This window comes from Anguilla anguilla, chromosome 10 (assembly GCF_013347855.1).
Source record: "Anguilla anguilla isolate fAngAng1 chromosome 10, fAngAng1.pri, whole genome shotgun sequence".
NCBI lineage: Eukaryota > Metazoa > Chordata > Actinopteri > Anguilliformes > Anguillidae > Anguilla > Anguilla anguilla.
In genome coordinates, this window is record NC_049210.1 from 37,909,162 (window position 1) to 37,936,209 (window position 27,048).

Here is a 27,048-nt window from a genome sequence, read left to right on the forward strand (position 1 = left end):
GGGGGATAGTAAGGCCTATAATAGTGTTCCAGAAAATTCTACTTCTCATTTAAACATACAAATTCATGCCAGATTTCATTATTATTATTATTATTATCATCATTATTACTATTATTATTATTATATATACATATTTTTAGCAAATCATAAATTATAATTGAAACATGTTAAGATGTGCCTTTAATTGGAACAATTCCATAACTTTATTGCACTTTTATTTCATATTTTGGGTGTGATATACTTTTTTTAAAAATTGTAAAGCATGAAATTAATGAGACAGTGGACATCCTTGTATTCAATAAATCACTTCTGTCAAAACATTCAAATTTAATTACAACATGATTCATGATTCGGTGCCATACACAAAAGTTTTTACCATAAATCAATGAAGACAAAAAAAGTACAGCAAGCACTACACATGCAGAATCTGTTATCCGGTTTCCTGCTATTCATTATTGTTGGTGCTTGATGAAGGAGTTTAATCCGCTGCTGTTTACTGGTCTCCAGGGATGTGCTCAATAGCCTCCACCACTAATATCCCATCATGACACAGCATGGCCCTCAAACCCCCTGCCTGGATCTTCTCCGGTAGCTTGTACTTTCGAGTGAAGCTCCGTGACACAAACCCATGCTCGTCCATCCTGGACGGGTGCTGGGCCTTGACCAGCAACCAGCCCTCGAACACTTGGATTATAATGTCCTCGGGCCGGAACTGGGTGACGTCCAGCAGCACCTGGAAGGCAGGCTCCGTCCGCTTCCCCTGCCCGTCACTCTGAGACGCCGCCGCCGCCGCCGCCGCTGGTTCTCCGGTTTCAGCGCTCGCCCACAGGTTAGCGGAGCCGGGGAGAGCGAACAGCCGGTGGTCCTCCGCGCAGTCGTCCAGGCGCCCCTCTTCGAAATGGGACTGGTAGCGCACTGGGCACTTCACCCAGTGTGTGATGGTCACTCCCGCCATTGTCCTGGTCAGGCTTCCGAGTCTCTGCTGGCGTGACGCTGGAAAGAGCTCGATGAAATCAGCGAGGTCTATAAACAGGTCAGCCTGCGATAGTGTTTCTTTTCCAGGGCATGTGTGTGCGTGTGTATGTGTGTGCGTGTGTTGGGTTGGGGGAGGGGGGGTATGGGGATCCTTTTTTAGACCTGGCAAGTGTGAGCTCGGACCATGACATGCAGACTATGTGCGGGGAGTCCCTGGGTACTCTTACAGTTACTGCCTCAAAATTAATATCCTTATGCATATTAACTCACCAAAAATGCGATTACATTTGGAATATAAACCGCTTTGTCGAAGAATCTGAAGGAAATGCCCTTGGGGTCAGAAAGCCAAGCAAATAAAAGGCACGTTTACTAGGTCAGAGGTGTGGTGAGTTCATCTTGGAACTCTGTCACATGATCCTTTTGCGTCTGTGAATGAAACTCGGGCCGGCTGGGAGGTATTCCCCGGTCATAGTTCTTTTTCCAGTGATATGGTTAACAGTGTTATCTAAATCCAAACTCTACAAGAAACAAACACGTTCAGCAGGATTGCTAACTTATGGTGTATGCTGACCCCCACCTCACCTATAGAAGTTCATAGGCCTCACCATGAATTCACAAAATGTTTCTGGTATTGAGTCTTGATTTACCTAGGTAAACTGTAGCCTGAAATTAAAGATCAAACCACCACACAGAATTATTTTAAGTATAAAAAAAATATGAACATTATTGCACAATTAAGTAATGCCATATTTCATGAATACCGTCTAAAATTATGGAATTTCCATATTTTGGGCTCCATATCAAATCTCTTGAAAAAAGTAAGACAATGAAAATAAGTCAGACAAACCAGCATTATGTGAGTGTAGTGCATTTGGAAAGTGAGAAATTTGAGTAGGTTATTAATTATTGGCCAATGTTGCCATCTTGTGGTAATTTAATAAAACGTCATTTACATTTGCAACACAGTATATTTTCCATTACATATTCCCAGAATGGAAGCTATTGTAATGGCATATTTTAATAATTGATGCCACTTGCAGAGCTCTGCTATGTGACTACTGAGAAGCTAATGCAATTAACTGCGCAAAAAACACTATCCGTCTCCATATGAAGCAATCTTTCTGAATGACGAAATCCTTGTCAGTGGTTAACCTGAGAGCAGTGCAGGGCTTAGTAGTGGATTAACCAATTCAAACATATCTTGAGGTTGAAATGCGGTAGTAAGGTCGCATAACATTGTACCGGTAAACGGAACACAGACAACAGTAAAACTGCGCTCAGGACGAGCTGACCTCACACGTACAGCACATTATCCTTGACGGCTGACACCGAACCAATGTCGCAAAGACCCGATTTAAACATTTAACTCATTTAAACTGTTGGGTTAATGGACGATTGAATTCTTTCTGCATTACGCTGCGCACAGGGATCTAGAAAGAAGATAATAAATAACTGGACCTGCATGTTTTATTCTGTTCAAAACAATGCTGCCAGGATCCATGTTTCTCTATGAGCTACTGACAGAAAAAGCAGGAAAGACAGGCTCCACTCCCTGTGCCAGCATAATTAACTGAACAGAACTAAGTCACATTAATTAACACATTGCCAATGATTGGGTGCAGTTGACCTGGATCATAATGTACAGAAATCTGTGAAACATTAATACTATACATGAGTAATTATGAATAAATATTATTCTCTATAAAGGGGATCTGCGTAACATCCTATCCAAATACAAACCAGAAAAGGAAACATTCAGGAAGGAAATAAAAAATTGATGCTGTGCTGTGTGCCAGTGTGTTGATTATACAGGGGAGTATGGCAAGTGTCATAGTGGGACTTCTGGAGATACAGCGTGTGATTTAAGTGTGCTCCCTAGCTGGCTACAAACCTTAATATATGCCACAATTTAATGCCAGCTCCAGGGTTCCTTGCACGTGATAGCCATACCAGGCTGTATGTCAAGCATCTATCAAATTGTACATCTTATGTTCTGGCACTTTATTTGTTATAACTTGGCTAATCAATTTTAGATCAAATAAATCAGGCAATCTTATATCAGTGGATTACCCCATGTATTGTTTGGAATTTACAAGTTTTTAGAATGATCATGGTGTTTCATGCACCTAGACAGAAAGAAAAAGGTCTGCAGGGTGTAGGCCTACCTGGTTTTGCCAGCCCCCATTTCTGTTTTCGGCTGCCAGATTTTCACAAGCAACAGGTGTCAGGGCAGTTTCACTTCACCGAAGAACATGAAGTAAGACGTCGACTTCACCGCTGATAATTTACAACTACAACATGACATTTAGATGAATGCAAGCTTGTTCATTCGGCTCTTTACTAGGTTTACTCAACGTCGTTATCTTGCCAATACCGTTATCACATGGCAGGGGCGTATCCGCGCCTCACTCTGCGAGAGGTTTTTCCTTTGCAGAATGAAAATAGTATGTCTGATCAGCAGTTCATTGGTTTGATGAACTTAACGTTTGCATTGAGACTAATAGCTTGTTACTATGGTCACCAATAAAGCACAGATGTTTTAAGTGGTAGAAGTAGGGTGCCGGTGGAAAGTGGAGTGTGCAAAATTACAAGACTGGTGAACAGGCAGGGTCAAGGAAATGTGAAATGGCAAATCAAGCGTGCAGACTCCCCGGCGCTACAAAGCATTTTGGAAATTCTTATGTGCCAAGCAAGCATCTGAGTGAACTTAGCTGGCAAGCTTTATTCTGTTTTGTAGTCTACAATAGAGAGACGGGGAATGCAACGCAAAGTACCATGTCAAATCTGGCTGCATTGTTTTGAGCATGTTATATGCTACATTTAAAAGCAAAAGCCAACTTTACCGTAAATATTTTTTTTCTTTGGAAGAACACGGACATTGGCTACCCCAATACATGGATTATATGGTATGGAATGAATCTGTATATTTTTGCAGTTTATATTTTAATCTTTTTGCTAGCGTAGGTATACATTGGCACATGTAGCAATAGCCATGCTCTTCTTGTAGGTCTTTACATGTCCCTCTAAGGCGTAACTTGGAGGATGGCATATGCCATCCCAATTTAAATATGACAGCTACGTTAGCATTCTGTTATAGCTAACCATTGTAGACTTCTGTTATCTTGTAATATTGGCAAACTAATTGTCAGTTGATTTAATGTCACTTTGGCTAAGAAGCTAGAGTCAGCTAGCTTGAATTTACTGCTGAGGTGAACATTTACTAGCTAGTAAGTGCCCCGTGTTACACACGACGCATGCACAGTGTCATGATGCTGCATGCTACAATCTAGCCTGTTTTTACAAGGTTCTTCAGGAGCCAAATTAATGTGCATCAGCTGCATGGTACATAAGAATAAAGAATGGGGTTTGCTTTCATTTGCTGGGGATACTTCGCTTCTGCAACTGCACGCAGCGCTACTGTAACGGAACGACAAATATATGACTGCTACTATTACTAACAGTAAAATATTTAGTATTAAATGAACTCCTGCAGAGTACGTATGGTCTCAATTGGACTCGTATGTACTCTGTTACAGATGAGTTAATGGTCATTTTACTGTGTACTACTACTACTACTACTAACTACTACTAACAGTTATAATGATATTTATTATTATCATAATCATTGTTATTATTATTAGGCTACATGTTTTATTACTATAAACACGTAAACAGTTATAATTAACGTGTTATTACTATAATGTTCCCACTGTCAAGGACAGGAAGTAGCTCTGATTAGTCTAAAAATTAATATAATTTAATCTTGAAATAACCAACAGTCTTGAAATAACCAAGCACTCATGGCTTAAACTTCAGATAACAGTCCATTGGAGATTAGGCTATTTGTTGCAGAATTTTGATGATGGTCTTTTGGAAAATACTCTATTGCAGTGCTTATTTGTGTGAAGTGGTTTTATGTCCATACTTAATGTCTGTTGATCTGTGACAGAATAGATACATAGTCTGAAATGGCAGTGCTAGAGCAGGGCTTACTGAAGGCCAACTCAAGAAAGGCATTGGAATAGCCCATTATTGTACTTGATGTAGCCTACTTTGGGATTTATGTAAGTTGTACGTTTTGTGAATGAGGCCCAATAACTCAATAATTTGGATGTTACTATCACCAAAACTTATTCTTGCTCCAATATGAAAAGCCCAATTGCAAGCTGCATTGCAGTACCCTTGAGCACAAGGAAAAACATGATGAACCATCTCTGGTTTTACATTAAGGAGACTGTCATCATATAGCCTATAATGTGGTTTTCACAGGGTGTTTATTTGTTGGCGTAAATCAGAGCTTGCGATATGTTTGTTTGAATGACTGTTGTAGGGAGCCAGTGACTCAATCATGTCATTGCCTGTGGTGTGAGAGAATGAGCTTGCTCGCTGGGTTATAAATTCCTGGGTTATAAAGCCAAATTCCATGAGGGCTTTTTAGCGACTGGATGTTTTTTCTTTCTAACATAGGTCTATCCCACGGTGGACCTGACTCCTTGTTTAAATAATTGTGACTGTGCTCATGGAAATTAATTATTGCTGTTCTGCAATATTTTTTGAATAATTTAATTTGAACTTTTCTTTTGGCTGAACTGCAGGAAATATCCAGATTCTGACTCAGTATTTTGGCAGCACTGAAAATTGTTGAGCACGTGGAAGTCTTGCTTTGGATATTGAACTGAAATGCTCGGAATGTTCCCCTTTGCTAAATTGTAACTAAAGAGGAACTCAAGTTAAAGGAAATATCGATTCTATCAATTTTTAAGTGGCCTCGGTCACACGTGATGCAAGGCTTTGAAACGACACTTTCTGCTCGCGTGCGAAAAGTGCATCGGCAACGTGGAGGCCTACTGAAGCCGAGCGCTGGTCTTTTATTGAAAGGTCAGTCACTCAATCAGAGGTGAGTTCTGCTTCTCTGCGTCAAATCGTGGCCCTGCAGCACAGAACGGCCTGTTTCCTTGGATCCGCTCCCTTGGCAACAATCAATATTTTTCTCTGTGAAAGAAACGAACAAGACCTCTTACTCCATTGATTTTGTTAACGCTAATTCTCTGCCCACAGTAGACCTGAAGCGGGCACAATTGCACAACGTGTTTCGTTTTAAACCGTTTGAACAGAGGTGTCCGACATACCATTAAAACGAGTGCTCTTCGGTTTGTAGGCATTTCGTGCTAGCAGTTGCCATGGCGAGGCGTTTCAAAATATTTAGTACACAGCGTGGTACAGAGGGTGTAGTGGACCCTAATCTGAAACAGACTTTTTTGCAGAGACTGCGAGGTTGCACAGTTCAAGGAGTTATTCCGTGTGCATCAGCCAATGAAAAGGCAGGATGCTGTATGAGAAATTCACAAGTATGTGAAGCATGCATCAATTGTATAACATTCTGTTGGGGCTCCTCGACTAGACTGTGTAATGTCTAGCAGTGAAACAGCACCTGACAGCACATTTTAAACATTGGAAAATTATGGCATCATTTATCTGTGCATTCCAGCTTTGGACTAAGGACCACATGTTTATAAATTGCATGTTTAAATGCTCTTAGTTATGCTATTTGGGGAAAGGTGCCTATTGCTTCAGTGGTAGATCCAGCTGTGACGGGTTGCTGAATGTATGTAACAAGTATCACAAGCTGCTACTGACATGAACGTTTTGCTCTGCAGACACACTACTACAGTGTTTTTGTATCTATAATTTTAGGTGCTGTACATATTTGTGTTAGTTTTACTGTACAGTGGCAACTTAACCTGCACACAAGAAGTTCTGGTGTATTTGTTTGTTTTAGTTTTACTAACCATCCAAGATAATGAGGTCCTTTTAAGAAGTTCAGTGATAAACAGGGATGTTTCAGCACACAGTTCCAATTTGGAAGAAGTAGGCTACTTAATGGCATTATCTAAAACAAACTGCAGATGGCAGTTTAGTGTGACGGCTAAGGGTTTGTAACTTGAAGGTTGTATGTTTGATTCCCGGCTGGGGCACTGATGTTCTACCTTCAGCTTAAGATGCTTTGTCTAATGTCCATGTGTGTAAATGGACTGTATGCAAGGAATGGCATTTACGTAAGTTTCTCTGGATGAGATTGCTTGCTAAAATGTAGTGTAATTATATTTACGTTTTCAGCCGGGGAACTTGGGGAAGAAATCAGTAAGTATTCATATTACACGGAGGAAACTGACAAGTGTGAATAATTTAAAAGGTGTGAAGGTTATGACTTGCCTTAATTAAGACTCATACTGGGTTTATTCTCTGAAAGTGTTCAGAGATGTGACATTGGCCTTGCACTGGGAGAGAGCAATATCAGCGTTAATAAGATTTCTCACTCACAGTTGTGTTCCGCACAAGAAGAATACCCGAGAGTGCAAAGTTACATATTCCACATTTATTTTATGATCTTCTCAATTTTATGTGTCTCATAAGTAAATAACAAATGGTTACATAAACACTTGGCATAAATGAAAGAAACCAACAATTGCATGTCAGCCTAATGAATTTAGAAGTACCTGTGACAAACAAGATATTGGAGGCCCTTCTTCCTTGGTATAGTGTACATATTTTCTCAGAATTTCAAAGCTTGATTGGTTTGCTGTTTTTTTTAGTTTTTTTTTTTTTTTTACAACATCCATTCTAGACTTACTGGGATGGGATGAGGTTTGAATTTTAAACTTGTGGTCGGTTGTCTGGCTGTTAGGCTGGTAAGTGTGTGCAGTGGTAGGCTGTCAGTATCTGTCAGCAGAAATGGTGTCTGTTATTGTGGCCAGCTGAAGAATGGCTGGAAGCCTGTGGTTTTCCTAAGACTGGCTGATCTGGGATGGTGGCTTTGATTCTGCACGACATCCCTTGTGGCAACGTTTCTTGCTTTGAAACTTGAAAAGCCAACAGGAAAGGCATCATTGGTAGACTATGCCGAACAGGACGAAACACAAGTTGCTTGGAATAGAATGTGAGACAGTCAGTTCTCCTACTATATCCACAGTACTCAGGTGAATATGGAAAATGCTTGGCCAACCATACAAAACTAGATAATTTCTCATAAAATAAGTTGCCTATTATATAGACTACATAACTGGGACTGGAATTCCCCATGCAGTAGAGAAACAGAGATTCAATCTTAAAGTGTCAAACACTCTTGCTCCAAGAGGGCTTGAACTTTTTCCTTTTCTTGAACTGAATTCTCCATCTTCATTCTGAGATGCTTATGAATGACATTATACAGCACAAATTAAAATGTATGAAACCAAGTTGTATAGATCATGTCCATCTTATAATGTTACTGATGAACTAATGATTTGACTAAACCAGCTCTAAACAACACTTGTTTTGTGTTCAGATTTTCTTTAACAAGAAGCCAGCAGTAATCCCAGCTTTAAGGCTGCCTGGCTCGCGACAGCTTATACAAAGCAGGAAGTATGGAAATGGATTGGGTGGAAATTCACTTAACAGGTTTGCATGGCTTAGCAAACTTTCTTCACCTGACAGAAACGGCGGGGGTGGAGTTCTAGGAATGAAGTCATAGACAAGACTTTCTTACATGATGATACCTGAGGGTTGTCACCTGCACCTCTGAGGTGAGACAGTTTATGGTGTTGGCGGGAGGTGAAAGGAAGTCCTCCCCCCAAACCCCCCACCCCCACCATGGTAGTTTACTGGCAGAGAATGTGTCCTGTCCTGTAGTGATAAGGTTTAAGTGCCACCTGAGTTGACCTCTGAAGGAAGTAAACCTAAAAGTATTGCCCATTCCTTTTCAGACACCTGTAGTTAAGAGATTTGTGTATTTGTATACAATTCAAATTAGATAAATTCTGATAAATTAGTACATTGAAGATAAAAATTGAATTAGTACCCAGATTTACATTTTACTGCAACAACTGTGAGCCTTTTGTGGATTTTGAGTGAATGTGGCATTTATATTGTGGATAATATCTTTCACCAGAATTAAAACTCTGTGTGATCTGTTATGGGTATTTTTTTTTTTGTTTTTTGTTTTTTTTGGAAAAGAGTGTGCAGGAGGTTTACTTCAACCAGTAACTTCTAAGAAAATTAGTATCTTCAGAAACACTTAAATATCACTGAGTACTTTAGATCAGGTAATTTCTTTTTCTGTTAATACAGTCAAGTGCAACCATAGAAACTATAGCCTGACTGAAAACCTTGATAAACTTCTGTGTGCAGCACTTGAATCTGTTTTTATTTTATAGCAACTACTCTATATAAAAGGTAAATATAAATTTGAGCTTATTGTTAATAGTTGATAAAGTATTGTGGTGATGGGCCTACCTTATTAAGGGATGCAAAAAACTCTTCCATAAATTAAAACGTTGTGTGGGGACAGGGTGCTGGCTATATCTATCGTTATTACCCATAGAAGTACAAATGGCTCTTTTTCGTTTGGTTCCCTCAATTTAGCAACTGACAGCCCGGATAATGGAAAATAGAGATGATAAATGGATATGTGAACGAATTCTCATTCATATTGTTGAGGATCAATCATATTGTTGATGGTTTTATGCAACCGTTTCGCCATTGCAAATCCTCTACCTGCAGAATCTACTGTACACCGACAGCAAATTGCAGCTATCAGTTGGAGAACTTGCCTTTTATTTTCTATCGTGTGCTCGGCAGTGTTTTCATGTACCGTTCAATCGTGTTGGAGTCTAATCCAATTCAGTTTTATTTTGGAACGTGACTGTCACTGATCCCATAAGCTCCATGGAGATATCCCGGCGCTAATCTGAAAGCTCTGCTACTTGATGTTCTCTCTAGTGTTTTTGTCTCTCTCTCTCTCAATGAACGGGGAACAGATTTCTCTCTCCTTGTCCCCGCCGCCTATCTGAAGTTGGAGTAGGGCTGCTGTGCGTCTCGTGCCGCGCCGGGTCTCCCCTCTGCTAGAGTGCGTTTTTCCATCCGCACTTCCCACTTCCTTTCCTTGTCTCATTCGATTACTTTGGCTGGCTTGTTTGTTGTCGGGGGTAACACTCTCGCCGAGGACGATGGCCGAATGCTTGCAGCTCTCTCTAGCCCTCTGTAGGATTGGCTTCTATACGGTAAGTGTGAAACGGCTAGCATACCAAAAAGCTGGTGGATGTGTCATTGTGATTTAGATACCATATGACAGATACATTTAAATTGCATAACAGTTTTGCTATAGCATCCGCTTTGCGTGAATGGAGCGGGCTTCCTTCACCTAGTGCAAATGTTTACATGTTATTAAGGTGGAACTGTGCTGGGTACATCACTACCGTAGCTTGAATCTCGGAGCCTGCACCGAAAACATCCTTAAAAATGGAAATTTGTCAGTGTAATGACTGTTGCGATGGCTATATTATTAAAGGTATTGTCTGTTAGTTTATTTTCCTTTGGTTTGCTGACAATTGTATTTATGCTTCAGAATAATGTGGAATAATATTACTTTAAAATGTTTGAACCAAAGCACCAAATATTATTATTATTTTCTTTTTATTTTTTGTGTGGAGACCTTGAAGTTACTACTCAGTACTCCGTTCGGGTTCATTTAACACTGAACATTTTTCTGTGTGGGAGACTGGTTTCAATTGGATAAATAAAGCTGATTTCTTTAATCTGAGATAAATATCCACGAGAGTTTGGGAGAGTTGGGGAGGGGGGGGGGGGGGCTGGGATGGGGGGAGTTTACCTTCATTTTTTATGTTTGAAAAAAAGGATTATGTCAGATGCTGTCAGTATCTATTAGCCAGACTACTGGAAATGCACAAAGGGTGGAATCATTTAGAACGACTCATTCCCAGTTTTTTTTTTGCTGCTGTGAAACTACATCAATGTACAATGTCGCCTCTGAAGGCTAGTCTGTATCTGTTTTCAGGTTCAGGTTTCTGGTGGTGGAGTAACATTTAATCTGCTGGCAGGTGTATTTGACAGTAGCTACACAGTATCGGTGACACGATTACTGTCCTCATGCTATAGGCAGCCTGCAGTTTGTGTATAGGTGTGTGTTCGATTGCTTTATCCTTACCATGGTAACAGTATAACACCATTTAAACAATATAGGTATATCAAAAACAGTAATGTTGAGCATATTTAGTGCATTTCATGATACCTTTTGCAGCAAGCCAAATATTTGTCTGTTGACACTGTTGGCTGACAGCATGTTTTAATAAGGGTTAGTAAGATTCTTAAGCGGTAGGATACTGCTGGATACTTTAGACAGGAGCGGTGTTGCATTAAAAACGCGGTTCTCATATGACTCAGGGAGGTCTGAACGGCGGCATCAGTTTGTCATTACATTTAAAATGTAACTTAAGACAGAAACAACATCAGCCTGTTGTTGCCTTAAGTTACTTTACTCCGTTTAATTCAAATGCAGGTGGAAAAAAATCACAGCAACAGAATAGGAAAAGAATTTAACTTTAGGTTCTGTGGGTACACTTTTTCCTTTCCCACAGTCCTGACAGGAACTTGTTTTTATTTTAAGGGACAAAAGCAAAAATGAAGAAGTGTTTTACTCTGATAGTCACCCTCTGTGCATTACACAGAATATAGTGTCACACCCATAGTATACAAATTAAAGTAGGATTCATGGCCTGCAAGAGAAAAGTACCATTTGCATGCTTGTGCGTTAATTTTTTTAACCCATCAAAATATGGCTTTCTACAGCAATCACCGCCTGGTTCTAGTATATTGTGTCCACAAATTGTCTTGAAAAGCTCAATTAAATTTGATGTTTTTTAGTTATTGGGTTTCCTCCCACAGTCCAAAGACATTCAGGCAGGCTAATTCGAGACTCTAAATTGCCCATAGGTATGTGTGTGTGAGTGAATGGTTAGACTGTGATAGATTGGTGCCCTGTCCAGGGTGTATTCCTGCTTCTTGTCCAAAGCACACTGGGATGGGCTCCAGCACTCTCCACGACCCTCGCTAGGAATCAGTGGGTATAGTCAATGGATGGATGGATAGTGATTGTAAAAGGTAAAAGGAATTAATGAAGACATTCACATAGCAGCATTCTTAACCATGGTGTTTGTGCTTATGTACATCATATCTGAACAGAGGCATTTTCTTAGAGGAGTGGCTTTTCTTCTCAAAAACGATGCCCTGTCTAATAAGGGTATGAAATAAGGTTCCCCCGTGAAAGGAAAAACCTTTTTATCATTGATGTCATATTTAGAACAGGACAACAGCAGGAAATGGCCTAACTGAGGCTACTGTTTGGCAACCAGCAGAGCAAGACTTGGCACAACCCAGGATTTAATCTGATTTACAATGTAATAAACGGTGTTAATCTTTCCTAGATACCTTTTTACGGCAGTTAATATGATGGTTGACAGAATGGAAAGGAAACAGACCTAATTCAGGCAGTGTCTCTGTCGCTGAACAGGTCCTGCGAGGGCAGCGCATCTGTCCTTGTCTTTTGAACACCCAAGAACCCATCATTAAAGGGAACCTCCACTGGAAAAAAATACTCTAAATGTAGTCAATGATAAATTATGAATGTCTGTCACTTGGTGCCATTCCAAAATGGCTTGATTTTCTTTGTGATCCACATTTTAAGAGCCTGAGGCCTTTGTTTACAAACAGTGGAAAACCGCACTACAGGACTGCTGGTCCTCTGGCTTCAAAATCTTCTCTTTTATCAGGGAGACATATCCAGGATTTGTGATTTTAATGGGGATTCATTTCCATTTGTGTAGTTCCATTCAGCTGAATGCATGGATACTGAACTGAACTGATATCATACCCCTGGACACTGAACAGTCCACATCCTTTTCAGAAAGGGAAACTATCCCAACAATCCCATGGTGCATTGCACCATTAAAAAGGCCCTGTAACATACACATTTTCAGTGCAGATGGCTAGAAAGAAAGCCATTTTGAGAGGAGAATCAAATTCGTAATTTACCATAATCTGAGTTTTCTTCCTGTGGAGGATGCCTTACAGCAGGTGTATTAATTGGGGGTGGTGGGAGAGGGGAGACTGAGGCTTAATGGACACTATATAGGTGGGGTTTCTATACACGACAAGTCAGACTTGTATGACCGAGAACCTTTTCTTCACCACAAAACACTGTGATTGGTCAGATTCAATCAGCCACTGAATGCACATGGTAGTGTAGCTCCACCATTTTAGAGTTCATATTGTTTTTCTCTCCCGTTACTTTGTTTGTTGAACTGGGAGCCACACAGGCTGCTGTTTCAAGGGCTGCATCCTTCTGTTGCAGAGGTAAACATCCTGCTTGCCACCCTCCCTGAACATGTTTTGCAGCACAGTGGCAGGTAAATTGTGGCATTCATAAAATCTATAGGTCAATCAATGATTACTTAGCAGGCTGCTATCACCTACTTGTGCCTCTCTGTGTGATATTTCAGTAGCCAATTTTACATGGCAAATATAATTCTGTTTATGAACCACGATGACTTAGACTCAGCTGCATATCATTGTTGAAAGCTACTGATAAGTGGAAATTATTTTTTTTTATGGCTGAGATATATTACAGATGAAAAATAGCTCCTCTATTCACATTTTGAATGTTGATCTGTGCCTGTACATAACTGAACTTACCCTTGCTGTGTCCTGTGGGGCATAGGTCATCCATGTACGACTGCCACCTGACTGTTCCGGGCCATCTTGTGTAGTTCTTTAAAGGCATATCCCGGCTCTTTCATTTCTGTTTCTTCCCAATAATGTAATGGGTAACATCTTCAGTTTTCTATAGTGTTGTAAATCTAAATATCATTCATTCATATCGCATTGAATTGATCAGTTATGCGTGATTATTATCACGGAGTAACTAGAGTTGTCTTCGATCATTTCGTTGGAAAACTCAATAATTCTGGGCGCTCTTTTACATGGAATACAGGAAAGCCACCACATTTCTCAGGGTGTTTTTTCAGTGCCGCCTGTAATGACTGCAGTGTTTACATCGGATAGGGAACATCCACACCCTCCTTTATGTTTTCAGCAAGAATGGCACTTCCTGGAAAAGGCAAAGGGAGGTCAGAGTGTAAACCAGTCCCCCACTCCCCAGTCCAAAGTTACATTACGGCTTCACACCAAAGCAATGCCGTCAGGTGTGGACATGTTTGGACTTAAGTGTGAGCTTCACAGGTTTTGGGTAGGTACAGTAGGTTTGAAGCTTGCGTGTGAGATGGCTCATATATGACAACACTGGTATGTTATGTATGTAATTATTACATAGGGTTATATGGTCTGTTTTTTGTTCTTAATGCTGGAAGCAACAAGTGTGAGGGCCCCAGGACGGTTCTTTAAGTTCTCTGCATTTTGGCTGCTGCTTGGTGTTACACATCTTGACTGTTGATGTGAGGACATTGTGTTCTCTACCATTAGACTTGAGGAGGTCACTTAATTGTAGAATCAATGGGGTGTAACATTGCTGCCCAGGGTTTCCATCAATTTCCTGGCCAGAAGCTTTGCTCTGATGTCGTATCTTTTTTTTTTTTTGGCTGGCACTTATCTGTATTGAAGAGCCTCGCAGTAATATCTCATTCAGTGCCTTAGGATGTGTATTTTATGTTAACACTGTAACAGTAATTTTAAAAAAATGTTCTTATGACTTATGCATGTTTCAAATCTGCAGTCTGTTATTAAGTTGTTGGCCAAAAAATGTTGGTCATTATCTACATAAAAACTTGAAAGGCAAAGTTGAAATATTGAATGCTATTCTGTGTTGATGTGCAGCTTATTAGCGTTAGCCATCAGTGTGATTAGAATAGGAAGTATTAGACCAAGGAATTGTTGATTGACAGCACCACTGCATTTGGTCCTGTGGAAATCACATCTGTGCAGATAGAAGAAATTCAGGTTTTGCACGTGAAATGGCATGACTGCTCTAATTATATTTAAAGCTGCTTTAAGCATGTTTAACTGAGAGATGGAACACTGTGTTTGTTGTGCTACTGCATTGAGCTGGCAGAAAAGATAACAGAGGTACACTAAAAAATGTCTGTGAATTAAAAAAAAATCTGTAAAACAGCAAACGTACAAAACTGTAAACAGCTGACGTAACAAATTATATTATGCATTTAACATTTTTTAGATATACAGCCTGCTACTGAATGCTTAACATATTGTTATAATTATTCATACGGTATTATACGGTAAAGTTCTGTCAACCCAGATGGTAGTATTTTACTATACAGTTTACTTTTTTTTACAGCACATGGCTGTACAATGGAAGATGCTGTTTGTCATTGTTCTCCACGGAGCTTTCTCATTCCTTCCCTGGCCATGGTCCCTGTGGCTGAGAGTTAGTTGTCTGTCCCACTGCCTGACAGACAGGTGACGCCTCTCACTGTGCTCACAGCAGGCTCCGCCTCCTCCTCTCCTCTCTGACATTTGCGGAAATGGCCTGTCTGTCAAATTAGCCTCTCGTATTGGCTTCCTTGATTTTTCATGGTGTCAGATGCAGAGGACATGAGTTGTGTTATAGTATATATTCAGTGGCGGGTAGAGCCCTGCTTTAAATTCAGCTGTACTACCCTTGAGAATAGGATAGCCCAGTGGATGGCCCTTCATATTTATTATTAGATGATCACTGCGATCGCAAACAGTATTTGATTGTCGGCTGAAATGATCTCATTCTCTGCCTCTCTCGACAATATCTCTCTGTCTTGCTTGATACAGTATAATTTTGTTTGGCTTGTGAAATTAGATTTCTCATTTTGCTTTTTCAGACTTTAGAAATGAGAATGTGAAAAACAAACAAACATTGCCTTCAAAATGCTAAATGTATTTAATGCATCGTAAATATTGAAGTATGGGCGGTTGGGCTAGAGGTTGTCTTGAGTTCAAGACTGCATGCCCAACCTAGTCTGTGTGTCTTTCTTTCACCTGGTCTCAAGTCACCCAAACATGACCTGGACCTGGTAGGAAATGTTATCTTATCCTTTTGTTTACACTTATGAGCCTTCAACCTTCACTTGTTCGACCCTTTAAATCCGATGCTTGTGTTTGTGTACACAATGCCTCAAATTGTGTTTGAAATTAATACGTAAGGACGATTTGGAATGTTTAGTGGGCTGTACTATTTTGTGCTATTTTAATCAAAATAAAGCACTTGTATAATTGCCTAAATATAGGAATCCACAATAATTAAATTAAATTATGATGCCACTTAAAATATGATTTTTTTTAATGCTCCCAAAAATTTACTAAATTACAAAATTATCCCCCCCCCCCCAAATATGAATAACTATTATTTTTTACTTGATGGTGTACAAATCTATTTAAGAGTCCAGTGGATTCTGAGTAGTTTGCGGTTCCTGTTCGTGTGGACATGGCTTCTGTCTCACTAACTCTTGAGCTGCAGTGCATGCTGGGTAATTCCAGGGGACCAGGTAGAATGTGACAGCTGCGATCTGCTGAGCGCAGCACATGGCGCCTGTCCTCACACGCGCGGTGTACGGAACGTGCCTTGGCGAACGAGCCGGCGCCAGGAGAGATGCAAAGCAGCTCAAAAGCTGAGGCCACTGGAAAAATATCTCCTTTTCACTGAACTGCGAGCCATGGCGAGGAGCCGCTTCACTCTGCCAAGCAGCGCTTTGTGGGTGTCCAGAGCACTTTAGGTGGAAGCTTCTGGAAGGCACTGTTTTGGAATACTAATCCAGCTATATTGTTGCTTTATTGTACTTTATTTCCAAGCTTAACTTAATTATGCTTGTTTAACCCTTTGAAGTGTGGAAGTCAGTATACAACTCCATTGCTTTCGGTTGCCAGTAGTGATTGTTACATCAGCATTCCAATGTTATTAATTCTTGGGTGGTTATACATTCTAACCACACGTGTGATTTTACACCTTCAAGGGTTAAAGTGATGTGACATTAAAAATGGCTGTTAAATATGAGTTTACAGTTTTCCACTTGTAGAGCTTTTCAGTGTTATTCATCTGTTAGACTGGAACGGCCCCTCTGCATATCTTTGCTGGGTGTTCCTTGTGTGTGAACATTAACAGTGACCAGTTTAATAAAATACAGGAAATCGTCCGACTGCATGCCTTTGTTACTAAGTTAAAGGGCATGTGTTTACAGTAAGTGGCATTCAGCACTGCCCAAAGCAATGGGATGCATTTAAAATTAAGATTTCCTTGAATGGCATTATACATATACTGTGATCATGAAACAAGTGTAAAATAATAGGCTACTTAACACAGCCGTGTGGAAGTACAGAATCATTCTAGATCGGGTGGGGAAATCTTGAACAGGACTTCAGCTCCTTTTCTTTTACATTTTGGTTTTCACAAGTTTGTGCAAACTATTATTACTGTCATACCCAGAACTGATGTTGGCCAAAGTTGTCCAGTGTCTCATGGAACATTCTGGAGCCAGTGTGGTCTACACACAGATGGCCTCCTCTTGAATGGCTGAAAGATGTAGGCTAGTGGACCTGGGTGCTGAGGTAGAGCCTGTATGTTGCGCTTTACTTCCACTGAATGACATAATGGACGCTGCCTCCATCATACTACCCCACATTTTGCAAATGCCCTGCTTGCTTGCAGATTTTCCCATGGCCTGAACCTTAGCAGCCCTAGAAGAGGGGTAATTCAAAACAACTGTATTTTTCCTGCTTGTATGGGAGTCCAAGATCAGTCCCACAAAGCAAGACACAGCTTCCGATAAGTAAAGTGTGTATTTGTGAACTTTTGGTGAGGTGCTTTTATCTTGCCGTTGGTTTTTTCTGGAACTTGGATCACATTTTGAACAGCCGCGCAAATTAATAGTAGCCCATGTACAGGATGTTTTAATGATCCAGCATATTCTTTTAGATTATTTTGAAAACTACATAAAGGAACTGCTCACTGGTTTTAGTAACCACACAACACACACAATTCATTCTCGTCCTTTGCTTCGCATATGTCTCTTTGCCCCCTCTAGAGGAGATGGGAAGTTGTTAACGGGGAGGAGAGAGATTTGAACCTGTAAGATTCCATTTACTGAACCCTTATTACCCTGATACTCCCCACTTAGCCCTTCTGCAGTCTGGGATAGATGGATATGATGTATGTAATGTCCGAATGTCTCTCTCAGACCAGGGCAGCCACATCAAGAAGCCAGAACCGTGGGGCTTCCAGTTAGTGCTGTAGATCGAAAAGAATTTACCGCAGGCTTTTCAGAGGGCACACACGCACAGCCGAACATTCAGTGCAAAATCAACTCTTGAGTGTGTACTTCTGAGTACATATTGTTCCAATCAGACACGCATAAAGTCTGTTGGAGTTCATTCAACATTGTTAGAGCTGATTTAACATTAGGAATTTGGCCGTGTGTTAGTGGACCCCTTCACAAATTGTCAGAGGGCATTTCTGCAATGCAAGGTCTCTCATTTATGATGGAAATGGAGATGAAATGCAGACAGACCGGTGGGTCACACAATCAACAGCTTGTTTGGATTATGGATGCACACCACACATTTAAATTAATGTACATTAATTTAGCAGACACTCTAATCCAGAACCACTCACGATACAGGAGAAATATAAGTGCATTTACCTGATTAATATGAGCAATGGGGCCAGAGATGGCTGAACATACACTGTTTAACTTAATCTTGATTTGTCATTTGAATCCCAAGACCCATTTTTGCTTTATATCATAAATGGAATGTACAAATAGTTAGGTAATGGATTTGTTTCTGTATCCTGCATGCCTAAAAACATTTATCTGTGATCAGCTTTTATTTCCAAGTTTTGGAAATAATCAGAGTACTGTTATTTGAGGCTTTTGTGTCAGTGCGTTGCATGAAAGAGGAAAGACACATACAATTACTTTACCGTAAAGAGTAACTCTTCTGCCGAGAACTCAGTCATTGTGGTCAGATTAGCAGTGGCTGCTCTTACTCTATTTATCCTCAAGTTAATAAACTCTAATAATGTGCGATCTGGCAAATCCCCAAGTGCTCCTTCAAAAAGGAAATACCACGATCAACAGTTGCTCTAGGTCACCCATGTAACCCCTCTGGCTAAGAATGTCTGCAAAGTGAATGTATAACATTGAAATATTAATTTAAACGATCTTGGTATGGCATCAAGGCCTAAAATGTATGTATACTATATACTGTGTGTGTGTGTGTGTGTGTGTGCGTATTATGCTGTAAAAGTATGATCAGCCGTTGGATTCGCGCTATGCGTTCCGACACGGACTGTAAAATGTGGAGCACGGTTGTGTACATGTGCGGCGGTTGTTTACTCCTTAGTGTCGCAGCAGGGAGGGGTCAGGTTGTGCGTGGGTGCCCTCATTTCCTGTCGCAGCCACACCGTGCGTACCATCATACGTACGTCCTGCCCAATCACGGCCTTCCTGTAGTGGTGGCTGAGAGGCGGGGCCGTTGATCTGTAATCAGATTACTGCCGTGTTGTGTGCTGTTCAGTAAGCTTAGGGGTGGAGCCACTGTCATCGAAAGCAGGGCCCTTGTCTCGGGCCGGGAGGAGGGGGGATGTTGGTGGGGCAATGGCCTGTGAACTTGTGGGAAATATTATTGTCCCATTCCCAGGAATAATATAGGCTAATTATATTTTGTCCTGGGCCTCTGCATTTCACCCAGCTGCCCTGACCCAATAGGATCAGTAGTATCAGTTGCACTGGTATCTGCCCTTACTGACAGATACACTAATGCACAAGGTTACCTCTTAATAGTAGTAGAGTAGTGAAGATAAGATCACAGGTATAGTAAATTTGGGATCCCCATGTCTTGAGTTATGAATGCCTCATTACTGTGCTGTGTTATTCCCTGAGATCTGTTGAAGGAATGGATCAGCAATGGCCATTTTTGACACACAGACACGTGATGCGGTAAACCCACCCCAGCGTGTTGTTAGAAATCATGGGCCAGTTGTCTAAACTGGGCTTTCGCCTGGCATGAAATGGGTCTTTGGTGCTCCCCATCATTGAGCTAGCGCGTTTGGGCACATGGAGGGTCATCCCACATTGCTCGCATTTAACCATTTCCCATTTTCCCTTTTTTTCTGGTTTTCTTTCTTTATTTGTTGCTTGCAAATTTTGCTTTGGTGCACACCAAAGATTTCTGTGTGCAGGAAAAACCCTGTAAACACTCCTGAACTTTCAGGGTTCTTCGCTCTTTGTCAGTTTCCCAAATATCTGAGGTGTCTAGACAAATTTTAGTATCTCAGTGTTCCCGAATGGACAGTTTTCTGTTGGATGCTGTCACAAATGTGCTAAATCTGACAATATTTTCATTGCTACTAGACTGAGTTTATGCCTCTATAATGAATTCAAGCCACATTGTGGAGCATAAGCTGATTGTTTTCATTAATTCTGGGCTGACTCCAAAGGATTACACAACAATCCAGCTGAGGCCACCAGTGCCTTTCTAGCATACGGTTCCTAAACACTAGCGACGGAAGCAATACTTCCAGCACTATTCACGACAGCATGCGCCTAAACATCCAGTGACCTGAAAAAGAAACCCTGAAATAAGGATGAAATCAGTAGAGTCAGCTCAGCTGCCAGCTGTTGGTTTGTAGCACTGTTGCTATCCACTCAAATTCACAGCATTACCAAGAAAGAACAAGCAGGGTTCCTAAGAATACTCACAGCAGTGTCCACTGTTGCTATGTTGTAGCACATTGAGATGGTAAACTGCCAGTCTTGAGTTTAGAGTGTCTGAGTTTAGAAGATTCTGAATAGTTAACTCACCATCATCGGTTTAGCAAAGCACTTTCCCTGGAGTCTCCCTGATCAGGGTCATTGTTTTTCCTGGCAGTGACTCTAGTAAACTGCTGACCTTGCTAATGAATGATGTACTGCAGTCTATGTGATCTAAGTTTGTTTTTTGGGAGTTCCCTTCTAGTCTCCCATGAGGATTTGTTTCAGCTGTTCATAAAGGAGAGACAAGAGACATGAAGGAATCCCATGCTAATTACAAAATAATTTCACACACCTGTCTGCCTTTTATAGCATATTGTAGGATATCATTCCTTAATTTGTAAATGTGAAAAGGGTCATTATGATTGCCTTTGCAGAATAAGAGCATGAATCTCACACCTCAGTGTTAGTTCCATTGAATCTTTCACAGGGTAAGTCACCCGTCCTGGCACAACCAAATACCCCGCAAAATGAATCACCGCCACAACCAAATACCCCGCACAATGAATCACTCACTGAAATGAATGTTTCATTCTATGCAGACATTCACAGTGGATTAGAGTGTAGGTGGAGTCAATCAGGGGCTTCCCGTCCTGTTTATATTGATTCAGAGGCACTTGGTTTAGGCAACCAATCCTCTTTCTCCGGGGAGTTATTATGTCTGTGTAACCCACTGCCTGTCTTTCATTGCCCTCATCCTCATTTGTCATTTCTCATTGAAATTCCTGCCATATGCCGTCAATCACAACACATCTGTTTCCCATTCTTCTCCCTGCTCATCCATTAACTGGGTGCACTGCCTGCGCCAGGGATGGGTATCGTCTTGGCGACCGGGCTTGTGGAGGGCACACTATGAATATGTGCATTACCAAGGGTAGCCCCTCCCCGCGCCACTGTCTTTGAGTCATGTGGTCCACTTGTTTAAGAGTGTCCATTGTAAAGATAGAGGGCTACATCTCATTTGCGAATTATCAGCAATGGTCATTACTTTTCCGGCAATAAAACAATTAACGTTATTTAGGTGGATGAAAATACCAACTAAATGTTGGGGCATTTTTGCATTTCTCATTCCATGTAGAATTCAATGGTTGGCAACTTGGAATTTCACACTATTTTCCCATGCTAGCTAACACACAACACTGCAGGCTTCTCTTATGAAACAATGGAAACCTAGCAGGGTTGGGCTTGATTAGTACTTGGATTTCAGAGACCCTAGGAAAACCAGGTTATTGCTGAGAGTGGTTTTGGTGGGCCGGTAGGAATCCAGGTGATATCCATCACATTGACAGAGAGTGTGCTGTGCTGGAGAAGATGGCGTCCTTCAGATGAGACATTAAGCCTTTGTCCTTACCTTTTGAACAAGTCGGGAGTGTGAATCCAGATGTTACCTTTGTTTCCTCACAAGACTGAATAAAAAACCTCTGTCTATGTCTGTTCTAAATCTGGAACTGAAAATTAAATACCAGGTGACATGCTAAAATTAAAAAATGTAAACTAAATACATATTTACCATATGTATTTACTAATACATATCAAAATCATTAAAATTACCAATATTTCTTTTGTGGTTCAGGAAAACAAGAGGAAGCATTGTTTACTCCAGGTTATTCCAGTTTAGAGTGGCTGAATTGGACATTTGCATCATTATCGGTAAACTATTGGTAGCAACACCGTCAGGACCGTGAGAGACATATTTATTGGAAACCCAGATCGCTGTGAGGTAAAATTAGCCTTTCTTTAGCACATTTTGTGTGCTCTGACCTGGTCGGGAAGGGAAGCAATCTAACAAACAGGGATATCCTCCAGTCTGAGTAGGAGGATATTTTTAAAGCCAGGAATAGCCTGTGTTGCCCCCCCCTCTGCATAAGGAACACCAGCGGCCTGTGAACGTTCTTGTAGTCTGTTACGTACAGTTGAGTACGTAACTGTATATCCTGTGTGTGAGTGATTACGGTCATGGGCATGGTATATACCAAAAATGTATTGAAAGGAAATATGTGATCAAGATATATCAAGATAACAATATTTTAATGTTTGATATTGTAAATATATACATCAGAAACATGGTGTGGTGGCATTGATTTTATCTTGATTTGATCTTGTTGGTACAAACACCACTGTGATTGAACTGTAGGCTGTTTGGCTGTGACTGAAGAATGAGTTTGTGCTTCTATTATTATAACGTTAATGATAGAATTCTATGGTTGCCAAGATCTTTGGATAATTTGCAGTACAGAACGGTATTCTGGATTTTCAAAATCAAAAATTGGCTTGACTGTCCAAGGTTATTTTAGTTTGATCCGAAAAGCAAGGCGTATATACAGACAGAGAAACATTTCCGCATAGTTAACTTGCTGGTGAAATATTATATGTGTGAATGGTGTGTGTCATTGAAGAAAGTCATTGATATAATTTCTTGGCCAAAGGAACGCTTACGGGTAAAATGTTAATGTTCAAACAGGTGTAGGAGGTTGTAATATTGGATAACACATTAAGGAGAAATCCAGGGGAAAATACGGTTGTGAAATCAGAGAGATGGGAAATTTAAACCACTTGGGAACTGAAGTCAGTGCAATTATTAGTAAAGGCTGTTTAGAGGTGGTTATTGCTCATCAGAGGGTTAGTACCATTGAGCATGCCATTAAAAAGATGTAATAGATGGTCAAGGAATTTAAAGCATTAGTTTTCAAATTAGCACACTGACTAATTCAAGTTGTTACCACTAACAGCTGCCGCCAGATTTTTCAAGATTTGTAAGATGAGCATGCATCAAAAATATTTACCAGTCACCCGTGTGGGTCCTCCCACAAATGAAGTCATCATTATGAGTCATCTCCGAATTGATGAAGTCCTCCATAAAAGTCTGTTTCTCACTTTTGACTTGAGATATAACAAAACACCCCTGTTAAAACAAAAAATAAAGTAAAATGAAAAAATAAAGTAGTTATGTGTAACTTATGTGTTACTGAGAAGTTTGTTTTGCCAAAACCGTGACAGTCCCTTCCTGCGTCTGAGTGAGCGCATGTGTCCGTTTGAGTTTGACCCTGAAAACCCCCTTGTGAAACCTCACGGTAACATAAGCTGCCCATCTGTTTCCCTGCGCCCCTCTCCGCTTCTTCTCCTCGGCTTTGGCCCGTCTCCCTTCTGTTTTCGGTTGCCTATTCCCAGCAAGTATTTGGGGTCGCTTTTTCATTTCCTATTTGGACTATGGCCGGGCCTGTTCGACACATTTCTGTCTCACTATGTGGAATGTGTTCAAGTCTTTTAAAAAATAAAACTACATCAGTTCATGGTTTAACTGTTTATATGTTGAGTTCAGCTTAGACACTTTTCTGTGCTAGTCAAGATTTCAAGGAGGCATGCAGAATTATATCGATATCATTCCATGCCACTCCAAATCCTAAGCCTGCCAACACGTCCAGAAATGTACAGCATTTTTCATGTACTGTAGCCTTTTCAACAGATTATCTACTCCAGTTTCAGTACAGACTTGCTGCTTCTTACACAATCTTGCAGTTCTTACACAATCTTGCAGGGTGTGAGAGTGAATTCAAATCAGAGATCGGATTCTTATCCTGTAAATAGTAAAATACCAATACTGGCCATACGGATCGGGGAGAAAATGTGTTGTGATGTTTGATTGCGTCCAGCAAGTGGCAGTGTTACACCATTAAAAACAGCAGGACTAACGTGAATTGCCGTCACCCAAACGGTTGCAGTGCTTTCCCTTCCTCAGTATGTTCCTTTTAAAATACATTTCGGTTTAATGCATTTAGCCTGGACACACACTGGGTACTACTGTTTTGAAAAAAGAGAAGTTTGTTGTTGTTTACCCTGTTTGATATGACGTATAACCGTGTACCATACACATTTCTGCATAAGCGCTCAACTTGTTGCATTCTTCCTTGGAAACTGTACAGGTACCCAGCTTCAAAGCTGGTAATTGAAGCATGCTGCTGATCGGTCTTTTAGTGATGTTGTTGTTTTGGTTCATGCTCGCACAGCAGGGTAAATGTTTAAGCATTTTTCTACTCTGATGCATTGGGAAACTTCAACTTTATATGAAGTACAAACGCACCTGAGGAAAATGACCTTCTGCTGTATTAATGCGAAGTAGCGATTACTGACTGTATCCACCCACTACCCTTCTGGGTATTTGAAAGTCATTCAACTTTCAAGTAATAAAGGAAATAGACTCCTGCTGGAATGGTGTCCAGCGGTTCTTCTAAGACCTCTCATGTAAGTTCCTCAGACTTTTTCCATTTAAATTTTCTCTCTCTTTATATTTATAAAGTCCCAAAGAGCTTTGGTGATGCATTAGCCAGGGTCGCCATCGGAGAGGTGGGCAACTGGGCACATTGTCCCAGACCCTGGAGAAGGGGGGGGGGGGGGGGGGGGGGGGGGGAAGGGGCCCAGGGGTCTGTAAACTGGTCGTAAGTGTTATTGAATGATACACACAGAACAGGTTTTGTCCCGGGCATGGGAATTTCACCCAGAGGCCCCGACACAAACAAGCATGTGCATCATCAGGCTAATTCTTAAGAATTTTACTCTGCAGTGTAAATCTGCACGTTCAGAAGGAGCTCATTTTGACATGAATGACATTGTAGCGGAGGCAGATTGGGGGAGGGGGTTGGGGGGGGGGTTCCTGCTTAAGATGGGTGGGCTTGGCTGTCGGAGCCCTCAATCTGTTCCGAATTCGCAATTACATAAGTGTTTAGACGTTGTTGTTCCTTGAACGTCGGCCCCAGCAGAACTGGAGGGGGGGGGGGGGGGGACACAGAATAACAAACAGAAGGGCTCCAAAAACAAACGCGGTGGGTAAACAACACCGGGGGAGCGCCGCGCCGCGCTCGGCTCCCCGCTCCTGTCACCCGCCACCCCGGGGCTGCGGACGGGGCCCGCGCCGACGGGGGCGAGGCTGGTGGCGGGCGGAGGGGGGACGGGGACATGATCGTTGCACAGACGGGGGGGAGGTTTTTTGTTCTTTGTCATGCATTTTTGCTTAAGTAACTGGCGCAGAGACGCAAAGTGGCCCAGCCCACCGCCGGAGGTGCCTCGGTCACACATTCAGCGGCAGCCGGAGAGGACCACTGCGGCCCTTTGATGCCAAAGCAAGAGAGGGATGGAGCCCACAATAGTCTCCATTATGCCCCCCGCCCCCCGGTACCCCCGAAAGGGGGGAGAGAACAGGAAATGGACCCGGTTTTTTTTTTGTGGAATTGTACACGCTGAAATATGCTAAATATCCCGATTGTAGCTTCTGTGTGGCAGATTTTTTTGAAGCAGCGCTGTAGGATGAAGGGGAATTCCCAGAACTTTCCCCCATATGTGGGATATGCTCATTAGCATAATTAACTGGTAGCATTAGCCCAGCTTGAGGGAGGCCTGTTAAAGGCCTCTATTATAGTTAATGGATAAAATCAAAAATCCGTCGGAGAGTCAAAAGAAAGTCAGACAGTGTCAGTTGCATATATATTTATGCTGTTACAAAAATATTCATGTTAAATATGACGATATTGAAGCCAGTTCGGTGTTGAAAATGAACTCTAGGAAGGAGCTAAACATCTTCACCATTCCAATCACATCTGCATATATATACTAGATGAATATTCCACTAATGGCAACAGCACGGTCGAAGATTACTTGGAAAGTAGACTTGGCTGTTGAAGATAAATATTGAATTGAGCTTGCATCAGGATAATATCTGCTTCGCCTGAGTTGTCCCAGAGATTACCTTCCCTCCAACAGGCACAAATATTTGCTTGCTCAGTTTGTATAAAAAAACTTTTTTAGGAGGTCATGTGAGGATAGGGAGAAAAAAACACACTACAAACAATAGAGTTTCCAGAGAGACTGTCTTCAAACAAATGGGAACATTACACAACTGATACTGCTCGCAAAACCATGTGTTTCTTTAGGTTATGATAGCCATGATTTTCTCATTGTACGTCCATGTCATTGCTGTGCAGTTGCGGAATTCCATACAAGTGACTGGGTCAGTGGGAATATCCAATTGCAGAATTCCGGACCAGTGACTGGGTAACCGGGAATGTCATACAGACTTTCCCCATCTCTATAAAGACTACCATCGTTAAGCCTTTAAAGCATAAGATCATAAATATATTTTTAGATTGTTTTTGACTGAACATTCTAATGCTGATATAACAATCACTGCTGGTAACCGAAAGCAATGAAGTTCTAGAACACTGACTTAGAATTTTGAAAAAGGAAATCCTTAAAGCCTACTCTTCAAACGGTTAAACTACACTGTGTCTAAGTGTAGACTTTATATGTGCTCCCATACTTCATCAGGGAAATCGCATTGAGAGCGCTCTGTGCTGTGTGTGACGTGCTTCGTCTGATTGGAATTAGCCTTTGACCCTCGTGCACGTTCAGCACGGACTGTGAAGTCAGTACGCAGATTTTCAGGTTCTAGCCAGTCTTGTTGGCTTGATGTTTTTTTTTTTTCTTTTCAGAAAATACAGTTGAA

The 27,048-nt window shown here is 41.2% G+C and overlaps 2 protein-coding genes across 3 annotated transcripts in view; one reads left to right on the top strand and one right to left on the bottom strand.

The window, feature by feature from the left end:
- Positions 1-312: 312 nt before the first annotated feature.
- Positions 313-3,241, bottom strand: hspb3 (heat shock protein, alpha-crystallin-related, b3). The gene is made up of 2 exons (XM_035379226.1): positions 3,141-3,241; positions 313-993 (listed from the first exon to the last, which is right to left on the bottom strand). Exon 2 carries the CDS (start codon positions 953-955, stop codon positions 494-496), a length of 462 nt encoding a protein of 153 aa, XP_035235117.1. The 5' UTR covers positions 956-993; positions 3,141-3,241; the 3' UTR covers positions 313-493.
- A 347-nt stretch (positions 3,242-3,588) lies between these two features.
- Positions 3,589-27,048, top strand: part of LOC118206461 (ADP-ribosylation factor-like protein 15) — a 95,494-nt gene continuing 72,034 nt past the window's right edge. Inside the window, exon 1 of one of the 2 annotated variants that reach the window (XM_035379224.1) lies at positions 3,589-3,881. In XM_035379224.1, the coding sequence (XP_035235115.1) occupies positions 3,780-3,881 (102 nt within the window). In that variant the 5' untranslated portion in view covers positions 3,589-3,779. Of the gene's footprint in view, positions 3,882-9,297; positions 10,014-27,048 lie in introns of those variants that run through there. The other variant, XM_035379225.1, reaches the window with a different exon arrangement.